Source organism: Carya illinoinensis, chromosome 16, assembly GCF_018687715.1.
Source record: "Carya illinoinensis cultivar Pawnee chromosome 16, C.illinoinensisPawnee_v1, whole genome shotgun sequence".
NCBI lineage: Eukaryota > Viridiplantae > Streptophyta > Magnoliopsida > Fagales > Juglandaceae > Carya > Carya illinoinensis.
The window spans coordinates 2,078,866-2,103,433 of record NC_056767.1 but is presented as its reverse complement, the minus strand read 5'-3'; the positions used below and the strand labels follow the sequence as shown (position 1 = coordinate 2,103,433).

At 33.8% G+C, this 24,568-nt stretch overlaps 3 protein-coding genes and 1 long non-coding RNA gene across 9 annotated transcripts; 2 read left to right on the top strand and 2 right to left on the bottom strand.

The window, feature by feature from the left end:
- The first annotated feature begins 3,760 nt into the window (after positions 1-3,760).
- Positions 3,761-5,076, top strand: LOC122299829. The gene is made up of 2 exons (XR_006239778.1): positions 3,761-3,959; positions 4,533-5,076. It is a non-coding gene; the product is annotated as an uncharacterized LOC122299829 (long non-coding RNA).
- Positions 5,077-8,730: 3,654 nt separating this feature from the next.
- Positions 8,731-10,295, top strand: LOC122299576 (protein MKS1-like). The gene has a single exon (XM_043109952.1). It carries the CDS (start codon positions 8,989-8,991, stop codon positions 9,751-9,753), a length of 765 nt encoding a protein of 254 aa, XP_042965886.1. The 5' UTR covers positions 8,731-8,988; the 3' UTR covers positions 9,754-10,295.
- A 2,025-nt stretch (positions 10,296-12,320) lies between these two features.
- LOC122298618 (rho-associated protein kinase let-502-like) lies at positions 12,321-14,858 on the bottom strand. 6 transcript variants are annotated; one of them, XM_043108445.1, is made up of 4 exons: positions 14,711-14,858; positions 13,508-13,912; positions 13,279-13,351; positions 12,321-13,129 (listed from the first exon to the last, which is right to left on the bottom strand). In XM_043108445.1, exon 4 carries the CDS (start codon positions 13,112-13,114, stop codon positions 12,458-12,460), a length of 657 nt encoding a protein of 218 aa, XP_042964379.1. In that variant the 5' UTR covers positions 13,115-13,129; positions 13,279-13,351; positions 13,508-13,912; positions 14,711-14,858; the 3' UTR covers positions 12,321-12,457. The 6 variants fall into 6 exon arrangements, with proteins under 6 accessions (XP_042964379.1, XP_042964380.1, XP_042964382.1 ...); XM_043108446.1 differs by having other exon boundaries at positions 13,279-13,678; positions 13,751-13,912; XM_043108448.1 differs by having other exon boundaries at positions 13,751-13,912.
- An 8,395-nt stretch (positions 14,859-23,253) lies between these two features.
- Positions 23,254-24,510, bottom strand: LOC122299602. The gene has a single exon (XM_043109987.1). It carries the CDS (start codon positions 24,508-24,510, stop codon positions 23,254-23,256), a length of 1,257 nt encoding a protein of 418 aa, XP_042965921.1.
- Positions 24,511-24,568: the final 58 nt, after the last annotated feature.

Here is a 24,568-nt window from a genome sequence, read left to right as displayed (position 1 = left end):
CTTGATTACTGGGCTCTTCCCCCAAGCGTTAACAGCTTCTCAATTGAACTAATGAAGTTAACCTACGATTGCCATTTTTCTCAACTGAATGGACTAGAACTTATTGCAATGTGCTAGAATATGACATGATAACAGAGAATAACTTCATTGATATTTTTCTTCAGGTGCCTTCTTCGTAAAGATATAGTTCTATTTCTAGAATGTGAACTTCTTTTTATATACTTTTTATATACAATATGATATTGAATTACGAAATAGATGATAGGTGATTGGATAGTAGATTATTTTTTTATGCCTAATTAATTCATTAGAATTTATTTTCTTGAACTGTTGAACAATTTTCCTAAGTTTTTGATCCTCTTAGTAGCTTATTCGTAGAATGAATGAGGTAGGCCTCTATTGCCCTCTGCTTTGGAGTTTGATAAGAATTTACTAGACTGGATAAGAAATAAGGAATTTGGGTGGGGAATTTTATGAAATGAGCTATTCTCATTTTGTTGAAGTTGGTTAAATCTTGATGCTGTCTTGTTGCCTTGACCATATTTCAAGCAGAAAAGGATAAAAACAAAATTGAATTTTCACAACTGTTCCATTATTTTTGTTTACAAGAAAAGATTGCTGAAAAAATAGCAACAAGTTTCCTTGATGATTGCATACCATCAATGTGTGCATATATATGTATATATATAATATGAGACATAATCCTTCTAAAATGCTGGATGGGATTTTTGAAGAAAAATTTTACTACGGTAAAATATTTTGTCATGGGACCCACAAGGTTTTAAGACCACTATACGCAAAATTTCAGAAAAAGTCCCCCCTCCTTTTAATGCGTAAAAAAAGTTCCTTTTCTTGTCACTCAAATGGAGCCTATGTTGTGGGGATTCATATCATAATCTTATTTTTGCTTTTATTTCATCGCATTTAGCTGAATAAATTTTTATACGCATTAGATTTTTCTGTCAAGAATATTTATGGTTGTCTCTTAGCTTTCAATACTGTTTTGCAAATTTTTCCTTTTTTCTCTACAGTCATTCGATAATTGTTTGCTTTGTCTCTTAGCTTTTACCCTTTTCCAAAGGATAAGGATTGAGTGTTGAGTCTTCACCTCACTTTCCAATGCCATGCTTGCAAAACTATGCTATGACGACACTGCAGTTACTTCCAAATTGGCCTTTCAAACATATCTTCAAATTTTTTATTTAGTAATTTATTTTCCATATTTCTTTGACTATGGGTGGTTGGGCTTGGTTCAGGCTACTCGATTTGACATGATGAAGAAGAATGTCTAATTAGCCATTCTATACATCTTACAATTCAACTACTTATACCAGTTTCAAAGGAACTTGGGAGCATTTGACTTTCCTTTAGTACTCAAGTGGTCTCAAGATATTGAACTTCGAAATCAAAATTGATATAGTAACATCATTTATGCAGTGCTGAACAATTCTATCACATTCCAAACATCAAATAGAAATTTGGCTCAAGAGTATCTTTGGCTCTTTGTTTACCCTTTTCCCTCCCTCCAATGAGTTGCTTTCTCTTGTATGCACCCAGTGTACTTGGATTGGATTGCACCTCTTCTTAAAAAGAGTAAATTATTTATATAGAAATTATATTACTACATCATTACATCAGTATTTCGATGATACTACTGAACTGACTTCTGTGTGGGGCAAATTTTCTGGATGTGCCACATTTTTCCCTTTTGGTTGAATATATTCCTTTTGACTTCTGTGTGTTTCTTTATGCATGATAATTTAGAGCTGTATGTTCGTGGTGTCAACATGCATTGAACATACTAAACCTTCTTTTTAATCTCATCAATAAGAAAATTTGTTTTTACTATCCTAGCATGCTTTTGGTGAATTTTTTTAGTGCAACTGAGTTTGAAGGAACTGGTTTATCACTAAAAACTAATGATATAATATATAGGACCATGTTATAGCTTCTATTAATGATCTTCTTTTATAACATATCACAACATGTAATTATTTATAAATTATATAAACATTACATTATTATTTAATTAATCAAAAACATTATGTCCTTATTAATAAAAAATTAGTTGTTAGCAAAAAAAATTATAAACTAAGCAAACATGCATTACACATTGCTTTCATCTAGTGTATATATATATATATATATTTGGAATAGAAAAATAATTAGATAACTTTTTTTTTATGGTCGATCTTTATACAACCACTACAAGAAATCAAAAAAGAAAATTATTATTTTAAAAGTATGCAGCGTCTTTTAATAAGCTATTGCAGCAATTTTATAAATTAAAACCGTTGCAAAAGGCGGATTTCTTGTAATGACACGAGGTGTTCTGAGGTATGCCGTGCCAAAAGAACTGACCCTTTATATATTAGATCCCCTATATATATTATGACAAAAGATGCCATACCAACATGAGATGGACCATCTAAATAAGAGGCCCATGATATGATTGTATGTGCTGCTTAAACGCTAGATTATTCTCATCATGTCATCATGTATAAGTACCTACACCATACATATATATTATGAAAAATATTCTAGCCATAAAAAAATATAAAAATTAAAATAATTTCGTAAACTAATATAATTTGTGTAGTTCATCAGATTATAAAATTATTTGTATTATAAAATAGATTTAATAAATCAGATAAAATTACGTGAATTATTTTATGTATGTAACAATAGTCATATATTATGGTTAAGATAATATTAATTCATTAAGTTAACAATGTTAAATTTATTTAAATGTTAAGATGAATTTAAATTTATTTATAAAAAATTGAAAAGAATTATAAATTTTACGTATAAAGATATATCAAGTTAAAAAAAATTATTGATTTCAAGTGTAAAAATATATTGAATTAAGATAAATTTAATAATTTAAAAATTATGTGTGTAAATATTAAATTGTTCAGTAAACTCTTAACAAAACCAAACGGCGCAAGTTTCGCCGAGTGTAAGTACAAAATCTTTTGTAGGAAAATCCAGCTGCCAAGTTGTGATGATACGTAGGAAAATTTGACTGGCTACTTGAAATTTACCAGTCTAATCCACTTTGGCGGCCCGTCCTCATTACCAAAAATAGAGGCAACCTCTATATATATATATATATATATATACACACACACATACGGACACTTGGGTCATACAAAACGAAATTTGAAATGGGTTTCTAGCTCTTTCTAAGAGAAGAAATTATATCATGGATTTCATATAATTATATGTGTTTTATATTTAAAAAAAACTGCTATAGTCATAAAAATATGTCATAATATTAAATTTCTAAATTGACGTAATTAAATTTACATAATATTCTAAATTTATTTTATAATAAAAATAAATTTATAATATGATATACTACGTCAAGTTATGATTATTTATGAGTTTCTTTTTATAAAATTACGTTATGGTTATAAAACATTTCTCTTATACTAAATGAACAAGATCAAAGGATTTGGTGATTATATGGGTTAACCACGTAGTTTAATTAAAGATGTAAGAAACCAGATTGATTATAGCAAAAAATTGCCGCTGATATTGACCATGTGGTCATGAAGACGACACCTTTATACGGATAAACTTGACCGGCATCACTAAAGGTGTTATATCTTCCAATATGGTTTACCAAATCTTGCATTCTTTCTTCTTTATAAAGGAAAAATAAATAAATAAAGAAATAATAGGGCCGTGGACAGAGTTCTTATCCTTAATTGGTTATAAATATGTACGTTGTGACCCCAAAACAGGTAGATCTCCATTGTCATCTGCAAAGGTTTTGTATACTTAAAGCTAGCAATAAGCATCTTCTTCCTCAAAATTCAGCATGGCAAGAATGGCTACTACTAAGGCCACCAAGTTCATAGTTTTGGCTGTTCTTGTTGCGATCTTTCTGCTCATGTCCACTGAGGTGGCCACTGCTGCACTTGATGCATCCTTGACAGATCAGCTTAAGCTTGGTATTTTCAGCATTTTATTTCAGTCTTGTAGTACTGCATGGGCTTCTAGTAGCAAAATGACATCACGCTAAACCTTCCTCTGCATTTTTAGTTAGAGATGCATTCTCTTTGCATACTTGCTTTCATCAAAATCTAATTCCATCCATCTTGCATGCAAAAGTTGCCTGCAAGTATATATGCTGCAATTTAGCTTATACATACCATCCTTCTTGCGTGTTTGAGAGAAAATTAAACAGTTTTGAGTTGTGTTTTGAAAGTACTCACTATATATTGTTGGACTCATATCTATGTGTGGAGCCTGGTCGTGTTTGTGATGGTCCAGCTGTTTGATGACCTAATTGAATAAGTATTCGTTGTAGTTTTTTTGGCAAATTTGTATTAAATCCTTGTACAGTGGCCCACTACATATTTTGTTATTATCTGAATATAAAAATTTTCTATAGATGTAAGCACGTTATCGAACCACATAAATTTTATTTCATATGTGATTAATTTTATTTTTCCTCTTATCATTCCTAACGTATATCCTCAATGTTTGACATCATATAATTAATTAATTTACGGTAATTGCAGGAAGAAGGGTTCTTCAAACTAACACCAACGGGCGGGGAGGATACAATAGCTACAATACCACTGGTCGTGGAGGATATAATTAATTAGATTCTTGATCGTATTATGAATAAAGCTATTACATCCATGCTTTGTTAATTTGGGTTTAATGTCTGTTTGTTTTCTGAATAATTAGGTTGTTTCTAGGAAGAGAAGCACTACTACAGTCACAAAACGATTTTACAAAAATAAATCTACAAACTTGACATAGTTTTTTAGATCTATTTTATAATAAAAGTACTTTTAAAATTTAACGTACAATATCAAACCATGTCAATTTGTTGATTTACTTTTGTGAGATCTTTTTGTGACTAAAACATTTCTCTTCTAAAATAGATGCCATGTAAGTACGTGTCTGGATGTTTCGTTTTGTGGTAAAACATGAGTACTGGTCATGCACCAACCATCGAGGATCGTGACTAGCTAGCTTTTCTATTACTCCGTGTTTCTTCTGTTTTGGTGACTATATATGAATAAAGTTTGCTCTTAAATGGCATTGGCGTGTGAATCTCTACGAGTAAATTAATAAAGATTTGCCTGCAGCCATTATTTTCTTGGAAAATAATAACAAATTGAGCCTGATTAGAATTCATGATTGAAGAAGATTGAATGCGAATTGGTTGCCATTAGTCTAAATCTTATGCTCGAGAAAAAACGATAAAACAATATTTTCATGGCATTCAAAGCAATGAGATTGAAGAAAATAAGGGAAATGATAGAACAAATCTTAAGAAAAACATAAATAACTACAATTTAAAACAGTATTGATCATGCCAAAGGCTTGTGGTCTGATTGACATAACCCATAGCTTCTGAAATGAAGGTCTGGAGTTCAAAACTTCCATTCTCCAAATGTATCAAAAAAAGAACAGTATTGATCATTTCACACGTGCCTCCCTCCCAAATTTAAGAAGAGTACTGCGACAGAGTCATCCAATTTTTACTGTTTAATTGATATCATATAATGGTGTCACATGATTTATTATAAAAATAAATAAATAAAAATGAAACGTACACAAAACAAAATGATGTTCAAAAATACAAAAGAGAAAAACCAAAACCTAAATTCTCTCTATTCTTTTGTGATTGTATATATATTTTAATAAACTACATGTGTCAAAAGGGTCATCTGAGCAATAAAGTTCAGATGGCCTTGTAGCATCTTTTTTTTTAAGAAGGTTTTGCAATAGAAAAATATTACATATTAGAATAGTCCTATTATACCTACCGAGGGTGTAGTACAAGAGTAGTCTCCAATAAGGTTAAATGACTTTTTTTTCATCTTTTCTTTTCATACATTTTTTTTTTGGACTCTTAAACATTTATTAAAAAAAAAAAAATCACAAACTCATTTAAAAACACTTAGATAACAATTAAGTAAACACTTGACTATTGATCTCTAGCATATTCAGGGGCTGGGCCTTCTTAGACTGATCTAAGTGGATCACTTGGCAATCCAAAATTAGCTTCCCCGAAGAAATCGTGTTTGTTATTGATAAAAATCCCATTTGAAATAATATTATGATAATTCCGATAATAGAAATGCAAGAAATTTCATCAATTAAAATACTGATTTAGTTGTTTTAAAACACTAATTCGTTTATAAATTGTATATGATGTTTCTAGGATTTTTTTTAAAAAAAATATTATTTTATTTTAATATAGTCAAATAATTATATATAATTGTTACTGCACCACCAATGCTCTTTATTTAAATCCATTATAACATCCTTCTGCACAAAGGGTACTGCCTTAAGCCTTCATGTTTTGCCACGTTCTTCTGATCTAATTTGTCATTGCTCGGTCATGCCATATATCCAACGTACGGGACAAACATAATATACATAATATATATATATATAGAGAGAGAGAGAGAGAGAGAGAGAGAGAGAGAGAGTTATTGCTCTTCCCCTTTGAATTTTCTCACTTGGTCCCCCCCGACAACCATTGTCTTTACTAATCCCAGACTTGACATTAATCCCATGCATGTTTCTTTTACTTATTCAATCCATCTGTATGTACAGACATCATAGTAACTAATGTGCTAATTAAGTTATAAATTAACGTTTTTAATTATTATTAAATAACATTATAATTATTAGCTAGGCCTGCAAATTAATTATCATCCAATATCGACCTAGCTAGCTAGGCCTAAGGATATTAATTATTTATATAGAATTCACATATATAAATATATATATATATATTATGAAGTTTAATTTCTAAATCAATTATAATATATAAATTACTATGTGTATAAATTAAGATGACCAGCTTATGGAAATAAAATGGGTATTAAAACAAATTATCATTTAGGTTATTCGTTTAATTTACTCATTTGTGAGTACAGTATCAATTAATCACGACGATTTCTTATTTAATTATATATCTTGGAAAAGAATACAAAAAAAACAAAAAACAAAAAAGACCCAAAAATAAAAAAATAAAAAGGAGTTGATGATAGTCTTCAATGTTGGAAACCAAGTACATATGGTATTGACTTTGAGGGACCATGAGATTTTGACAATAATGCTTTATGTTTGTTGGAAGATTCAAAATTATTAGTTACATACCCATCGATCGCGTCTTCCTAGATGAAACAGTCCAACCACATATGCATGGCAAACCCACAAGAAAAATGCTGAGATGGAGGATCTCGACGGTCGTCTTTTTTTATTTATTTTATTTAATTATTAAAGAAGTATATTTTAATGATGTTATGAATTTTTATAAAAAAAATATTTAAAAATACATGAAAAAAAGCACTGTAGATCCCATGTCGGGATCCTATCGCTGTAGAGCCACTCAACCCATGGCAGCCTGCCAAGTGCTATGTACAAGTTACTACCTATATATCATATATTGATAATTAATAAAGATAAGATAGAATGAATACATCTAAGAAAGTAATGATTTATACAAGTCTTGTGCAATTCTTTTATAATTTAACTTTTTTCATGCATTAAGATATCTTTAAGTGCTATATATTGGAGCTTTGATCGCTTACAAACTTACTAGAAATGAGTCATGTTGTTAATTTGATCATCTTTAATTACGTACACTGATTGAGGTAGCATATAATATGCAGGTTTTAAATAGTTTTATAGGTCAATTAGTTAAAGATGACACATTTATTAATTTATATGATTGTAAATAACAAAACTCAGAGTGAAGAGCAAGCTTAATTATTTAAAATACAAGTGCATTAATTTGGCTCTATCAAATTCAAGTAACCCCTTCAAGATCATTGGTATATATTCCCCCCGAGATCGCTTCAAGGTACCTTATTAAAGTCCTGCATACTTATATGCCTGCATATATATATATATATATATATATATATATATTTGGAAAAGGAAAATGATTAGACACAATTTTTTTTTTTTTTTTTTTATGGTCGACCTTTATACAACTATATATATTTTAAGTAAGATGTATTTTTATAAAATAACTTATAAAAATAACATTACTTTATTTACATAATTATAAAAAAAAAATGTAATAAACATGATTGCATATGTATATCATTATTCTTTTAAAAATTCCATCGATATGAGTTGGATGAACAAAACATTCTCCCGGCACATCTCATTGTACACTTGAGGTGTGCCGTGCCAAAAGAGCTAGCCCTATATATATTAGAGCCCCTATATATATTATGACAAAATATGCCATACCAACATGAGATGGACCATCTAAATGAGAGGTCCATGATATGATTGTATGTGCTGCCTAAACACTAGATTATTCTCATCATGTATAAGTACGTATACCATACATATATATTATGAAAAATATTCTAATCACAAAAAAATTATATAAATTAAAGTAATTTTATAAACTAATGTAGTTTGGTGTGATTCATCAGATTGTAAAGTTATTTTTATTATAAAATAGATCTAATAAATCAAATGAAATCACGTGAATTATTTTATGTAATTTTTTTATGAATGTAATAATAATAATATATTATGGTCAAAATTCATTAAGTTAACAAATGCTAAATTCATTAAGCTTACATGGATGGCACGTCATGCTCTCTAGATCTTCCCCCTCTAATTACGAGGCTGTAAAGGACCCCTTCCAACTCCCACACAAGTTTAGACAAGTTCAAACATCCATACCATCACGAAACCGGCCATTATATACCATTTCTACATATATCATATTAATTTCCCTCTACAAGTGGACAACCTCCTCCTAAATGTTTGGTGCAATCATCTTTTTTTCTTGATCTATTCAATTCATTCTTCCACTCCATTGACTTGCTCTCTCGATCTTTAAATATTTCCTTTTCAGCTCTAAATATATAAACCCAATATCTCGATCGATCTTCTCTAGAAGTAGCTTGAGTTCTAGTCATGATTTTATGATCAATATTATCATCTCTTCATCAAAATTAGGGTCCCTTCTTTATATGTATGTACGTATTGACCGCCATTGCTCAATACTCAGCTAGCTGCATGGATTCTTCAGGAAATTACAATATCCCTTCGGGAAGATCTCCAAGAAGAGAGCTCCAAGGCCCTCGCCCCGCGCCTCTCAGAGTGCACAAAGATTCCCACAAGATCAAGAAACCCCCACTAGCTCCGCCGCAGCAGCCGTCACAACCACAACCTACTCAGTATCGCCCTCCGGTCATCATCTACACCGTCTCGCCCAAAGTAATCCACACCAGCCCTAGAAACTTCATGAACCTTGTTCAAAGCCTGACCGGCCGCCTGCAGCAGTCATCATCTTCATCATCTGTTGCTGATCATCATCCTTCAAGCAATCCTTTTAATGTCAATAACAGCGGTGCAGTTTCGCCGGCGGCACGTTATGCGGCGGTAGAGAAGGCGGTGAAGTCTCCAGAAGGGAATAAGAAACAACAGAGTGGCGAAGTGGGTGGCATGGAAGGGATAGAGATTGCTCATGGGGTTGAGATGGTCATGGGCTCTTTCCCGGGGATACTGTCACCGGGGCCGGCTTCACTTCCTCCGATTTCATCGAACTTTTTCTCTCCGCCATCTGACCCGAGCCCACTTAGCAGCTTCTTTCATGATTTGAGCCCCGTGCTTCATGGCAGCAAGAATTACCTAGAAGGTAGTTTCATGCCTAGTCCTTCGACCTTTGTTTCACCTCGTATGGCATCTTCCCCCATCACTCCATCCATAGATTTATTCAACAATTTCTTCGACTTCTGATTATTGTTATAGATTCTTCCCTTTTTTTGTTTTGTTTCGATAAAGGAAATTAAGAGTCATAGAGGTGTTTTTTTGGTTCAGCTAGCTAGCTCAATGGTGAAGAAGATCGATAGAAAGAGAGGGACGACTAAAGTACTGGAATTAATTCTGATGATATGACTTTAATTTGTTTTTATTTTTATTATTATTATTATTATTATTATTATTATTATTATTATTTTTATGGGGTTTTTGCTACTTGGAGAATTCTTAATGGCACTGTCTGCTTAGCTTATTCAAATCATAATTTGGTGGGGCATGCTTTAGGACAATTTGGCCCAAATATCACATCATACTCAACTTTTTTTTTTTTTTAATTCAATTTTATTAATCAATGTGTTGTTGTGGCTTGTGGCCTTTATTTTTCTCTGATTTGTTGTGGCCTGCAAATTATTATTAGCATTAATGCATTTCATCTCTTTTTTATGGTTCAAGCACAAGTTTTATCCTTTCCCTTCTGATCTATATATATGTTTGAATTTGAAGTCTAAATGCAACATTGTTTATACCTTATGGATATATTTTTCATTTTAATTATTTTGTTAGATGAATTCAATGCAAATATATTATGGCAAGTGCATTGTGTATTGCATGTACCATGCCATATATGTTTCATTTGTCAGCATACAATATATATATATATATATATATATATGTATGTATGTATGTATGTATGAATGGAGGAAGAAATGATCAGGCCACCATGCACCGGGACATGGAGTAGTTTTACTTTTTCCTCCAATAATTAAGTTGTTAATTCATTGCATGATCAGTTTAAAACTCCTAATTAATGCGTGCTTTCCTCCTCTATCTCCTCTCTGATCTCTACCGTCCCTCGGACTTTTGACCTTGTGGAAGCCAGACATGCTACCAACCATGCACCATGCATATTATATATATATATATATATATATTTATATATATTATAATTTGAATAAGAAAAAATAAATTTACATAGCATTCGATCAAAGAACTGCATGGCCGGCAGATTATTCTTATTTTATGTGTTGAAATAATGGTTTTTTTTTTAAAAAAAATTTTGAGAGTAATGTATAATTTTTTATTGATCATCCGTGAGCATCTCTCAATTATATTATTCAGCTCATTTCAAAGTTCTTCTTTATACAACATAAGTTCATGAATACAACCTCGATTACAGGACCAGCTTGAAAGAATATCTTCATAAGAAAATACGCGACCGACCTAGCTAGCTAAGAATTTTTAAATTATTATTATTATTATTTTTTTTTTTATATCACAAATTCATCAAACTAAGTTCAGCATGCAAGATATATATATATATATATATATGGTTTAATTTGAGTGTATGTAAACTATTATAACGTTCAGTGGATCAAGCCTTTTAAGTTGTACATGTTTCAATTATCGACCACTCGTTCCAATATTTTATACAGAAAAATACCTTAATCACAAAAGTATTGGATAAAAATAAACTCACAAATTCAGATAACTTGATATAGTTCGCCCGATTATAAATTAGTTACATATTTATTGTAAAATAGATATAACGTTGTATCACATGATTTTATAAAATCTTTTAATAACGGTATCAATAATCATATTATATATATAATGTAAATTAAATCATCATATATAAGTACTTCCTCATGATGTCACGTTTTTACAATTAATTAAAAAAGAATTACGTGACCGACACTTCCATGTTGAATATACGACAAAAACGTTTTACTTTGCCCACAAATTACCATGCATCCAGAAAGTAAGGATGACTAATATATATTGATTTTAATTAATTTGGTTACGGTCATGTGTGAAAAGATCATCTATTTCGGGGTTGCAAAGTCAATGTATTCATCAATATTATTATTATTAATTCACAATCATTTACTTATTAATAGTTTTCCATTCATGTTTCTGTATTTTCTAAAGCAACACGGGATAGAGGGAGTGGTTAGATAGATAAGAGCAAGTTTTAGGAAGGAAAAATCAGCCCAGCCCACTATAGTTGATCAAGTTGTAATTATTATTATCATTATTTTTAAATTTAGTTGATTAAAGCAAAAGTTGGGTTTTGGTTGGCACATTAACTTAATATATACAGGCTGGATTATTTTGTTGTGCAAATTTCATATCAACTGAGATGAGAATTAAAAATTAAATAATATTATAATATCTATAATATTATATATATATATATATATAAATCCATAAAAAATACTCGCTTGTTCATTATGAGACCCACCATTTTTCAAAAAATGAAACTCGCTTACTTGAGATTTGTACCTAGCATTTCTATTAACAATAATCAATTTCGATTGATACGGAGTCAAACAAGTACTTGGTCGGAAAAAAATCCGAGCATGGCACCAATAGATTGATCAAAGTATCCAAACGTGCTCGGATCATACCGGAATTGTTCTTTTCTCCCTCCAATTGACAAGAGCATAAAAAGACAGAAATGCTATTTCCATATCAACAAGAGTGAATCTATTTCATGTTCAGAATCTTAATTTGCAGTTAACTCATCATTATTAATGCATCCATCATTGAATACAATAACATTGCAATGAACTCATCTTTAATGCATACATCAAGAGTTTAATCAACTTGGTATGAACATCACCAGTCTTGCTCCAACAACAACCAATGAACAAAGTTTAATGAACAAAGTTTAATTCCTCATTCAAACCATATGATTTAATTTATCCTCGAAGCATTTCCTTTTTTTCACTTTCAATGTTTGGCGCTTACATTTTTTCGGTCGGTGAAAAAGATATAAGCGCCGCGTATTGAGGTGGGAAAAGGAAATTCTCAAATGGTTTTTTGATTGGAGCTTATATTTCAACTGCGATTTGAATTTTCGAGACAAATTATCTAATGCAGACTTACAATGAATCATTTTCCTCCTACGGTTCAATGCTTGCCGCTGTTTATCATCCATGGCAGCCAGATGCAACCTTTTTGTCTCCTTAATTTTATCCTCAGCAGCAAATAAATCAATTTTAAGCTTCTCAGTCTCAGCACGGGCTGTCTCTATATCTTTCACAATAGATTCATTATCTTTTCTCAAAAAGGCCACTTCAGACCGAATGGCATTCAGTTCCTGATCAGATTTTATAGAAGCTTGCAGAACATCTGAAACCTCATGCTCCAGCCCTGTTATCCTCACGTTCTTAGTTGAAATCTCTCCCTTCGACTCTACCAAAGACCTCTCATGGACATCAAGAAGGCGCTCCGGATCACTTACCCTGGCCTCAGCCTCATCAAGACGTAATCGAAAACTGCCATTGTCAAACTCGTGATGGAATTCAGAGATCTGATGGTCACGAATAACAGCCATTGCATTTAAAGCACTCTGCAATAAAAAAGGAAAGAAAATGTAACAACAGCAGAAAGTGGTAATAAAAATAAATAGCAAAGCATGCCCTACTTTAACCCTAATCTTCATTGGCTTAGTCTAGATGGGACATGAATAGTTAAGTTGATAGTAGATAGCTTTCTTACCTTTGATTCACAATTGTCACAAAACCAAGTAACGTACTCATCAACAGTTACGGGCCATACATCCAAGCAATAGCTGCATAAACAAACAAACAAACAACCAAAAAGCAAAAGTTAACAGCAGTCCTTTTCCATTGGAAAATTTCAACGTGAAATCTGTTCTTATGAACATAGAGCTTACAAATAAATTTCTATGCTGCCATAGGATTTTTAAAAAGTCAAATAACTAAACCTGGGAAGACGACAAATAATACAAACTTCAGTATTTTTTTCGTGTTAGTTATCCTTCTGTGTTCCAACGATTACTGCACTGGTCTTGTGGTGTGCTAGTTCCATTTAATCTCTTTGAAGAAAGAGGGTCACACTTGAGACCCACGTGAAAAAAACCAACTTTTCAGAAGAGCTGCACAAGATTTACATACTATAAAACTGTATCTAGCATTCCTTATATACATAATCAACAATACTGTCTCACCCTGTACAACTGTTTGTATGCAGGAACCCTCCCGGCCAAAAGACAAACAATGGAAATGATGCATTTTAACAGACGCAATGCTATAAGTCATACCGAACATTTGTCACAGTAGATCAAAGCCAAAGAGAAGCCTCTGTCACCACACTTCTGACAAATAGTCACCTGCAACAACAAACATATACTCTTGTTGGAATATTCTCATCATTTATCTACATATAATCATTAGATATGTATGGATACGTAACAAAAGCCTTCATTTATATAAATACATGTGTGTGTCTAAGTGTATATATATCACCAAAGACATTCATCATTACAACACACTCTAAATAAGAATACTTTAAAAGATAAAAGCAGAATTTCAAGGAATTGAGGTCCATAACAGGGCCGTGTTAAAGCAATCTAATCAAGCAACAAGTTCAAATGATAAAGATGGAGCTAAAATCCATTTCCATGAGAAACCAATAAACATTCATTTTAGATCCAAATTCACAGAATTTTTTTTAAGCATTACTAGTAAAAATCGTATTAAGCAATTGATCAATTTGGGAGAAACCAATCAACCAGAGTTTAAAACAATAACAAGAAGGAGCTCCACCATGCATGATCTAATTCATTGGTTTATTTACACCGACTCAGAAACCCCACGAGTGCAATTGAGATACACAAATTTCTTTAAAGGCATAGCCGTATCCTCGTATTGGAAAACTCAGAACCACCAAATACTAACAAACAAGTAATGCTATTAGAAAACTTCGTAAACTTCTCAACTCAAACTATCAAACCCAGTGTGTAAACCTAAAATAATCAACTTTAAATATCAACTATTTCTACCAAACCCAGTACTAAAAAAGCAAAATACAAGCAAATTGATTAAAAAAACATATTTTTCAAAAGAAAATTCATCTTGTAACCTAAAGGAAAAGCGGAAAACTCGAGTTGAAGGTGACATATACTAACCATGGTGGAGAGTGATACAAGAAGGGTCCACCAAAGAAACAGTCAACTTTCTCACGAAAGTGACAGATTAAACTCAGTCAACTTGAGAGAGAGAGAGAGAGAGAGGCTAGAGAAGTTTGCAAATTAAACCCCAGTAAAGAGTAAAGAAACGTGCCGTCTGCGCCCAGAATTTAAGGGTTTTTAAACAACTTTAAAGTGGGCTACTCTTTGCAATTCTGGCCCACAAGTAAACTTTCATAAATGCTGTGACTATATATGAACTATCAAGAAGAAAGACAACAATCATGCATTTTAATTATTAAAAAAAATTAAAAAATATATAATTTTCTTAATTATTAAATAAAAATTAAAATTAAAAAATTCAAATGATAACTTTGAGCGATAATACTAAAAGAATTAAATAGTATTCTTATAAATTAAAATTATCAAGATTTTTTATTTTGAACAGTGCTAGCGGGTCATCTAGTATTTACCTTTAAGCGTACCGCTAGTTTAAATTTTTTATTTTTTTTCCTTTCTTTTTAATTTTTTTAACATCTTTAATTATTAAAAAAAATTAAAAAATATATAATTCTATTAATAGTCATTTTTTTAATTATTAAATAAAAAATAAAATAATCGAATAGTAACTATGAACGGTAACCTTAAAGAGACTAAGTTGCATTTCCCTTTCTATTTTATCATTTAGATTACCGACATTGAGACACTAAAGATTTTAATTACCAAAAACTGATATTTTACTCGCTTGGATAAAATTTAACTGTCAAAATTGTGTACGGTCATATTTATCATTCATTTTAACTATCATAATTGAAAAAAAAAATGTAAATTTTTAATTCCTAATAATTAAAAAATGCAATACGTCATTCAATAGTTAAAATGAAAAGTGAAAAATTCTATGGCTACTAATTTTTTTTATACATTAAGTTTCAATATCTTAACAAACAGAAAAATTAGCTGTGAAAAATGAAAATAATTCAAAGTAATAAAAACTATAATAATGATATGTACAAATCTCAAATATACAAGATGTGTCGACGGGGTAAGTGCCGTGTAAGCGATTGTTGATGTGGAAAAAAATACAAACGCACCATTTTGACCCTATATCTCACACACACCATTTCGAAGACATCCTCCTTCTCATATCTCATTTTCTTTCCTCTTGCTTCTCACTTGAGTCCTCCCCGATCCCATGTGTAGTGCCTCTCCCTCGAAGCCACATACCTTGATGCCACCGCTTATGGCCTCTCTTAGCATCCAGATGAAAGTCTAAGATCCACACGAAGCCGTCTTCGATTCCTCCTTCCCTCAGTTTTGTCTCTTCCCTCGAAGCCGCCTTCGATTCCTCTTTCTTGGTCGCCATACAACACTTTGCCTCTAGATCTTAGTTTTTTGCAGTTTGCCATTTGTTCTTATTTTTCTTAGTGTGCCACCCCCCAGACCTTAGTTTTATGCAGAATTTGGCATCTGGGTTTTACTTTAACCGATAGGTTTTCAAGGAATTTTGATGCAAAGTTTGGATCTTTTTATAAATTTGTTGTGGGTTTTGGATCTAGCTAACTTCCCGATTGAAATTGTATATGGTTTGTCTTTTTCAGGTTTGCTTACTTGTGGATCGGTTTCTTGATTGTTGGACGATCCAATGTTTATGAATTGAATAGAAGATAATGATTTTTATCTTGGAGATTGAGTTGGTCAGCTTGTAATAAATATAGGAATTTGGATTCATAGTCTAATTGGTTATTTATCAGCATTTCAGTTAAAAAAAGAAAAAGAATAAAAGAGAGAGAACATAGTGGTAAGAAATTGACTGGGTGACTTCATATTATTTTAGAAGAAGAAGAAAATGAAGAGCCATAGTCTGCAACCAAGGTTGAAGGTCACGATTGATGAAAAGTTTGAGTTCAAGATCGAATGGAGGAGATCCAAATGGTTTACAAGGTCTACTCGGATAAAATTTGAAAACTGGATTTTGGAGAAATAGTCTAAATGGGTTTTGGGAGAAATCTAAATCATGAAATCCAGTATTTTTTTTCATTGCTAGATGAAATCTAGTAAATGGGTTTATTTTTCTTGGTAAAGAGTTGCTTTTCGGAGGCAGGATAATTTGTAGTTTCTGTGAGAAATAGCTATGGGTTCTATTTCTTGTTCTAACTATAAATATATTTGCAGAGAAACATGACATTTAAAGGTCTACTTTTTGCCTTTTTATTTATTTTTTATTTTATTTTTCTTACAAATGCTATGCCACATCTACTATTTACATGTCGCTTGTGCAGTGACGTTTGTACGTAGTGGAATTGTTTTATTAAAGGGTAAACTCTTACATAAAAAATAGTGAAAATTTTACTTTTTTATGATGGAGTTTATTTTGTTTTTGTTTTGGTTTTGGTTTTGTTTTGTTTTTTTGTTTTTGTTTTTTTTACAAAAATCTTGCATAAAGTTTGTGTATTTGAGACTCGTCTTTAATATTACTCTTAAAGAAAAAAAAAAAAAAAACTACTACAAGATGAAAAATCTTTTTTATTTCTTCTATTGAAGTATTAATCATACATGGTATGAAGCCTTTCGTCTTTAAACCAAAATTTTAAAATCTTAATGTAAAACAAATTGAGTAGATTTACCGTGGTAATAATAACAATAAAATTAAAGGTATTTTTACTATGTGAAGGGTTGTGATAGATTAATAAAACAACATAGATGCTATATACAGTCCTCTTAAGAGGACTGTATCGCAATCCTAACATATAAAATGACTAGATTATTCCCATTTTTAGGCTAAAAATGACTACTTTATCCCTCCTACTCCTGCAACCTAAAGCCAAGCAAAAATGCAAGTATTCTACAACATTTCTCTTCTGAAGCAATACTGTCACCCGCCCCCCCAACCAAATCTTCAGCCTAGTGTCGACCACCACAACCCAATCTCCTCCACCATCAATAGAAAAAACACCTCCACCATTGATGGAATATGCTGTTTGTTTTTTTAACATTTTCCTCAAGCATTTTGCTCCCCAACTCTACCTCACTCGTTTCTCTTTTCTTCCATTTTGGTTGTTTGCAGTTTTTGTTTTTTCCAAAACCCAATACAAATTTTCCAGAATCGAACATGATAAAATGCCTAGAAAAATATGAAAAATGGATTCGACTATAAATCAATTAAATTAACAGAAAAGAAAATGTGAAATCAGAGACAAAATTCATTAGAGCAACACCCCTTAACCCATCCTCCTAAAGATCACATTGCACATCAGCATTCCCCTTAGCCTACGATATCGACATTTTTTTGCACCCTTTTAAACTAAATACATCGGTATACAAAGACAAGCTAGTCCCCTTGAAAACCAATTCTGATGATCATAACAAAAACTCGACGAAGAATGCCGAAGGGTTGACTGATAAATACAAGGAAGAACTTGCACAAAGGATCGACAACGCACCTAACAAATCATACGCAAACGAAATTTCAGCTATAAGAATACAAAACCTTCATTTTATAAGCAAATGGTCTGTGTATTCACAGAAAATGACGAGCATGATCAATGCCCAAAAGAGAAAAAGTATCAATGATTGCAAGAAAAATGAGAATCAGTAGGTGGGGTGATCGGAGAAGGTCAAGAAGATGAAGATTTTGGAGAAGGAGGCCATGGGGAGGGTGAAGAAATCGAGGTTTTTCCATTTGGGTTTGGATAAATACCGAAGCGATGATGACGGAGAGGGTGATGGGGCGAGGACGAGGGCAAGTTCATCTTCTCCTTCAAGGGATTTTCACTCACAGTGAGATTTTTCACTCAGAGATGGGTGATTTGCATGTCCTGAAACGCTCCATTTCATTTCATTCTAAATGAAACGCTCTTAGGCCTGCAAAGCAGTTCACAGATGTGGATTGCAAGAAGAATTATTCATAAAATAAAATAAGGCAATGAAGTGGTTCAATGAAGCCTATTTTGTTTTCACAGATGAGAAGAGATAAAAATTAAAAATTAAATAAAATATTATTAGAATATATATTTTAATATTATTTTTATTTTAAGATTTGAAAAAGTTGAATTTATGTTCATTTTTATTTGTGTGAGAATTTAAAAAATTTGTGATAGTTAGATAAGATGAGATGAAAATAATTGATATTAAATAGGCATTTTATAATTTTTATGCTACCCGAAATATTTATCCTGACAACAAAAAAATGTTACAAGACCTTTTCATATATTTTCTTCCATCTGAAGTCATAGCGTTCAGATAATAATTTAAAAAATCTATTTCACAAAAGAAATAAATATTGAATTTATCTGCTTGGGCAGCCGTTGACCGATTATCTTACTAAATATTATTTTCTATACTCGGAGATGGAGAAGGTTATGTTAGATTGAAATCCATATATTTTTTTGAAAGAAACCTCCTTTGTATTACTTATGAATCACTCATATACAAGTATTCCTGTGTAACAATACTTTGAACTTCCGGTGGACAACACTCCATCCAGATTTGTTCCTCATTGAAAGTAAAAGAAACTTTAACAAGTAGGTGTGCAACTTGATTACATTCCCTAAAAACATGTTGAACTTTCCACCTTTGTCTATTCTTGAGCACTCCCTTCATATCTTCTACCATTTGTCCATACCATTCCCAGCTTTCTTTCTCACTGTTTACAGCATTCACAACAACTAAAGCATCCCCTTCAAATATCACATTCTCAAAATTAAGCTCTGCACATAGCTTCATAGCTCTCCATAAAGCCCGGAGCTCAGCTACAACTGGACTGCAGCAGCCTTCATTCGAGTGGCAGAGAGACACCATCACCTCCCCCCTTCCATCCCTCACCACAACCCCTATTCCCACTCTTTCATCTTTTTTATTTATACCAGCATCCCAATTGACTTTGATGCATTCACCAATAGGAGCCTTCCATTTATAACCCTGTCTTCCCCTTCCATTACTTCCCATACCCCCCTTCTTTATAGTTTGTGATGTCTGAAAATTCTCAAGTGAAATGGCAGCCTGCTCTACTATAGTTCCAGGATCTGTAAACTTATTCTCAAAAATAAAAGTGTTTCTCCTGAACCATACTCCCCTCATAACAACTGCTACTAGTTCCAGTTCCTCCTTTGCTACCGAAGCTGATAGCCTTTCCCATAATTCATAAAACTGGACTTCATTACTTGACCATTTCTGTAGAGGACTCTTCTTATCAGCCCAAACATCTATTGATCCCCTGCAACTCCATAAGGCATGAGTGATCGATTCATCCTCAGTTTCACAGATAGGACAGCAGGCATCTTTCACCACTTTTCTTTTTTTCAAATTAGTCCTGGTTGGTAAACAGTCATTTAAGGCTTTCCAAAGGAACACTTTAACAACCCCTGGTACATTCAAACCCCATAACTTTTTCCAGTTAAAAGAGTGCCCGTCTGAACTTTCCCCTTTCTCTCTTCTTTTCCTACTCACCTCCAAATGATATGCACTCTTAACACTAAAAAAGCCATCCTTTGTATAACCCCAAATCTGTTTATCAGGCAAACCAGATTTACTGATTGGTAGATTGCATACAACCATAGCTTCATTTTCATTCAGCACCTCCTTTACCAGCTCTTCCTTCCATACCCCTCTGCTACTATCAATTAACTCATTTACTCTTGCTTCACTGTTTAAAACAGCAACAGGAGATTGTATGCTGTGTGATGTCAAAGTTGGGATCCACCTATCACCCCACACTTTGATTTTCTGACCCGTACCCACCCTCCACACCAAACCATGTTTCAGTAAACCCAAAGAACTCCATAAACTCTTCCAAATCAAAGATGGCCTATGACCCAAATTTGCTTGAAGGAAATCTGAATGTCTAAAGTATTTATCTTTTAATACTCTTGCTGCCAAAGAATGAGGATCAGTGAAAATTCTCCAACACTGCTTGGCAAGTAGAGCAGTATTAAAACTTTCTAACTCTCGAAATCCCAACCCCCCTTCAGCTTTTGACATCCCCATCTTCGACCAACTCTTCCACTGAATCTTCCTTTCATTTTCCTTGAATCCCCACCAGAATTTTCCCATAACAGCAACTATTTCCTTGCAAAGTTTCCTTGGGAGTTTGAAAACATTCATGTGATAATTAGGCACAGCTTGAATAACAGCTTTTAGAAGAACTTCTTTACCAGCAGGAGACAAAAACTTATGCTTCCAATTGTTAACCCTCTGCCAGACCCTATCCTTTATGCTTCTAAAGGAGTCATACTTAGATCTACCAACCATGATTGGCAAGCCCAAATACTTCTCACAGCTTGTAACCAATCTAGCACCCAACTCCTTTAGTACACCCTCCTTTACATTTTTCTTTGCATTAGGACTGAAAAAAATGATTGTTTTCTGCTTATTTAAACTTTGTCCCGAGGCTTGTTCATACAACTCCAATATGCTCATTATCTTCCTCCATTCACTCCAGCTAGCTTTGCCAAAAATAATACAATCATCTGCAAAGAGCAGATGAGTTACTTTTGTACCCCCTCTAGCTACTGCTACCCCCTTTAACTCTCTTGTCTCTTCTGCTGATTGAAGCATGGCACTCAAACCTTCTGCACACAATAGAAATAGATAGGGGGAAAGTGGATCCCCCTGTCTCAATCCTCTTGTTGGTCTGAACTTTTCACCTGGACTCCCATTTGTTAAGACTGCATATGAGACAGTAGACACACACTCCATGATTAAAGCCACCCACCTCTCACAAAACCCCAACTTCTCCATGATTTTTTTCAAGAAAACCCATTCTACTTTATCATAAGCCTTCGAGATATCCAATTTGAGAGCCATACTCCCCACCCTATCCTTCTGCCTTGTTTGCATTGAATGTAACACTTCAAAAGCAGTGATAACATTGTCAGTGATAAGTCTTTGAGGGACAAAAGCACTCTGAGTTCTTGAGATAACATCACCTAGAACCTTTTTTAACCTGTTTGCCAATGTCTTTGCAATGATTTTATACATAACATTGCAAAGACTGATTGGACGAAAATCATTAACAGATTCTGGTTTTTTAACTTTAGGGATCAAAGCAATAAAAGTTTGGTTCAGACCCTTATCCATCCCTCCTCCATTCAGAAATTTAAGAGCAGCCTCACACACATCTTTCCCCACAATATCCCAGTAAGACTGAAAAAAGCATGCCCCATAACCATCTGGCCCAGGTGATTTTAGTGGGCCCATCAACCTTACAGCTTCCACCACCTCCTCCCTTGTAAAAGTCTTTAACAGAAACTGGTTCATTTCATCTGTCACTTTACTTTTAACTGCACTTAAACAAGCCTCAATAGAACTACTAGAAGGAACTGCAGTTCTATAGATCTCAGAAAAATGATCCTTAAAAGCTTCAGCAATCCCTTCTTGATTCTCCCTTAGATTAGAATTCGAATCCACAACTGATAGGATCTGGTTTTTCTTTTTTCTCTGGTTTGCACAGGCATGAAAAAATTTTGTATTCTTGTCTCCCAAGCAATACCAATTTCTCTTGGCTCGTTGCTTCCATTTAAGATCCTCCTGTTCTAAAAGAAGTCCCACTTTATCTTGAAGATTTCTGAGTTCTTCAGTATTCTGTGGTCCCTCATACTCTTGCAACTTTTGAATCTTTTCAGTTAGCTTCTCTATCTCATTTGCCCTTTCTCGATCCTTCTTCTTAAACCATCCCACCAGACCCCCTTTGCATGTCTCCAACCTTGCAGAAACTCTTCTAATGGGATCCTCCATAACTCCCTTCCTATACCAACCCTGCCTAACAAGCTGCTCACACTTGTCTTCTTTGATCCAGCTAGCCTCAAATCTGAATGGAAACTTCCTTTTACCATCATATTTTTCCTCTTTTCCCATCACTGTTAATAGAATGGGAAGATGGTCTGAACATCTTCCTGTAAGACCTTCTACTTTAATCCCCCTAAACAACTCCCTCCACTGAGTATTTGCCACATACCTGTCTAATCTTTCTTTTGTAAAAGTGGTATCCGAGTGCCTGTTGCTCCAGGTGAAAAAACCACTACAACAGCCCAAATCAGAGAGGCTGTTATTCTCTAGCACCTCCCTGAATTGAACCATTTGCCCTTCCCTCCTCAAATTACCACCACTCTTTTCAGCTTGTGTAAGTATTTCATTAAAATCACCTGCAACACACCATGCTCCCTGGTTTGTAGGCCTCAATCTGTTTAACAAATCCCATGACATACTTCTTTTTCTCACATCAGGATGGCCATAAAACCCTGTAAAGAACCACTCCTTTACCTCCCCCTTACTCTTTATAAGGACATTTATATGCCACTGAGAGAAGTTTAGTAGTTCCACCTCCTCTTCCTCTTTCCAAAAAACAGCTAACCCACCCTTCCTGCCCATTGAACTCACAGCAACACATCCCTCCATCTGTAATTTTCCCTTTAACCTCTCCACCTTCCCACCATTCATCTCTGTCTCCATAAGGAACACTACTTTGGGCTGCTTATTTTTTACCATAAGGTAAAGGTCATGAACTGTCCGAGGGTTCCCAAGCCCTCGGCAGTTCCAACAGATTATTTTCATAATGCCAGGTGGGGCTGCTCAACAGCCTCCACCTCACAGAGATTATACACAGGCTCTGCTCCCTCATTCAGTCTTGCCTTTTTTCCACCCCCTAATAACAACATTTCCACATCCTCCTCAGGTATTGCACGTTTAGAATTCAGGTTTAGAGAGCAAACCTGACTCACCTGACCCCTTCCCCTTACTCTTCTCTTCCAACACTTTTTTTTCTCTACTTGTGTACCCTTGTCTTGCACTTCCTCTTCATCAATCTTCTCCACCTCCAAATTAACCTCTGGTATTACTGCAGATTGCTCAATAGAGATCACAGCTGAGTTGAGCCCCTCCTGCACATCTGGTTCATGGCCTTTTAATTCAGTATCTACCCTACCTCCACTCTTTTCATCTCCCTTATGTACTTTGACAGGAATTTCCTCAAACTCTACTCCTTCACTCCTTACTTCTCCTTTAGAATCCCTTATATCCATCATCCCCTCTCCATCACCACTTACATTTTCCTTTTTTTTACTTTCCTTTTGCTGACTTTGTTTCTTAATGCTCACTGATGCTCTCAACCAGGTACCAAATTGATTCTTTCCAGAAACTTCCCCCACAGAACATCCCTCCCTACTATGCACTATGCATCCACATTGGAAGCACATCCTAGGAAGCTTCTCATATTGGAATGGCACCCAGATCTGACCACCTGCTACCTTGACAGTTCTACCTCGAGCCAATGGAGCTTTCAAGTTGCATTCTATTCTAACTCTCAAACATCTTCCCCATGCCCACCCCTCCTCATCTACATCTACCTCAATCACCTTCCCAACCGAGCTTCCAATCTCCTCACCCATCCTTTTATTCATATAACCGAGTGGTAAATTGTGCATTTGAATCCACAACTTCTCATAGTCAAAGTTCATTGAATTTGGCTGGATCTCACCATCATAATCTCTTAACACAAACAAATAGTTTTCAAAGAGCCAAGGACAGCCCTCTAAAACTCTCGTTTTATCCCTTGAGCTTGCAAATGTAATAACAAAACAATTCAGGCTAATTTCTTCAAAGTCCAAAGGTAAACTAACCTTCCAGATCTTCTCCATTAATCCTTTCACTGTCTGCTTCCCGATTCTCCTTGTCGTACATATCTTCCCTACTAAACTCCGTTCCCCCCTTCGTCGATCACTATCCTTCTGTCCTTCAATCGCTACAATCGGAGTGTTTTCTTCCTCACTGAGCCGCAGTCTACTCCATACCTCCTCAATCTCCTCCATCGATCCACTCTGCTCACCACCGTGAACAGAAACTTCTCTGTTTTCCTCCCACGAACGC

What these genes read in the sequence shown, in the direction of transcription:
- LOC122298618 (XM_043108444.1), bottom strand. Translation starts at nt 13,114, where the DNA reads ATGGCTGTTATTCGTGACCATCAGATCTCTGAATTCCATCACGAGTTT.
- LOC122299602 (XM_043109987.1), bottom strand. Translation starts at nt 24,510, where the DNA reads ATGGAGGAGATTGAGGAGGTATGGAGTAGACTGCGGCTCAGTGAGGAA.
- LOC122299576 (XM_043109952.1), top strand. Translation starts at nt 8,989, where the DNA reads ATGTACGTATTGACCGCCATTGCTCAATACTCAGCTAGCTGCATGGAT.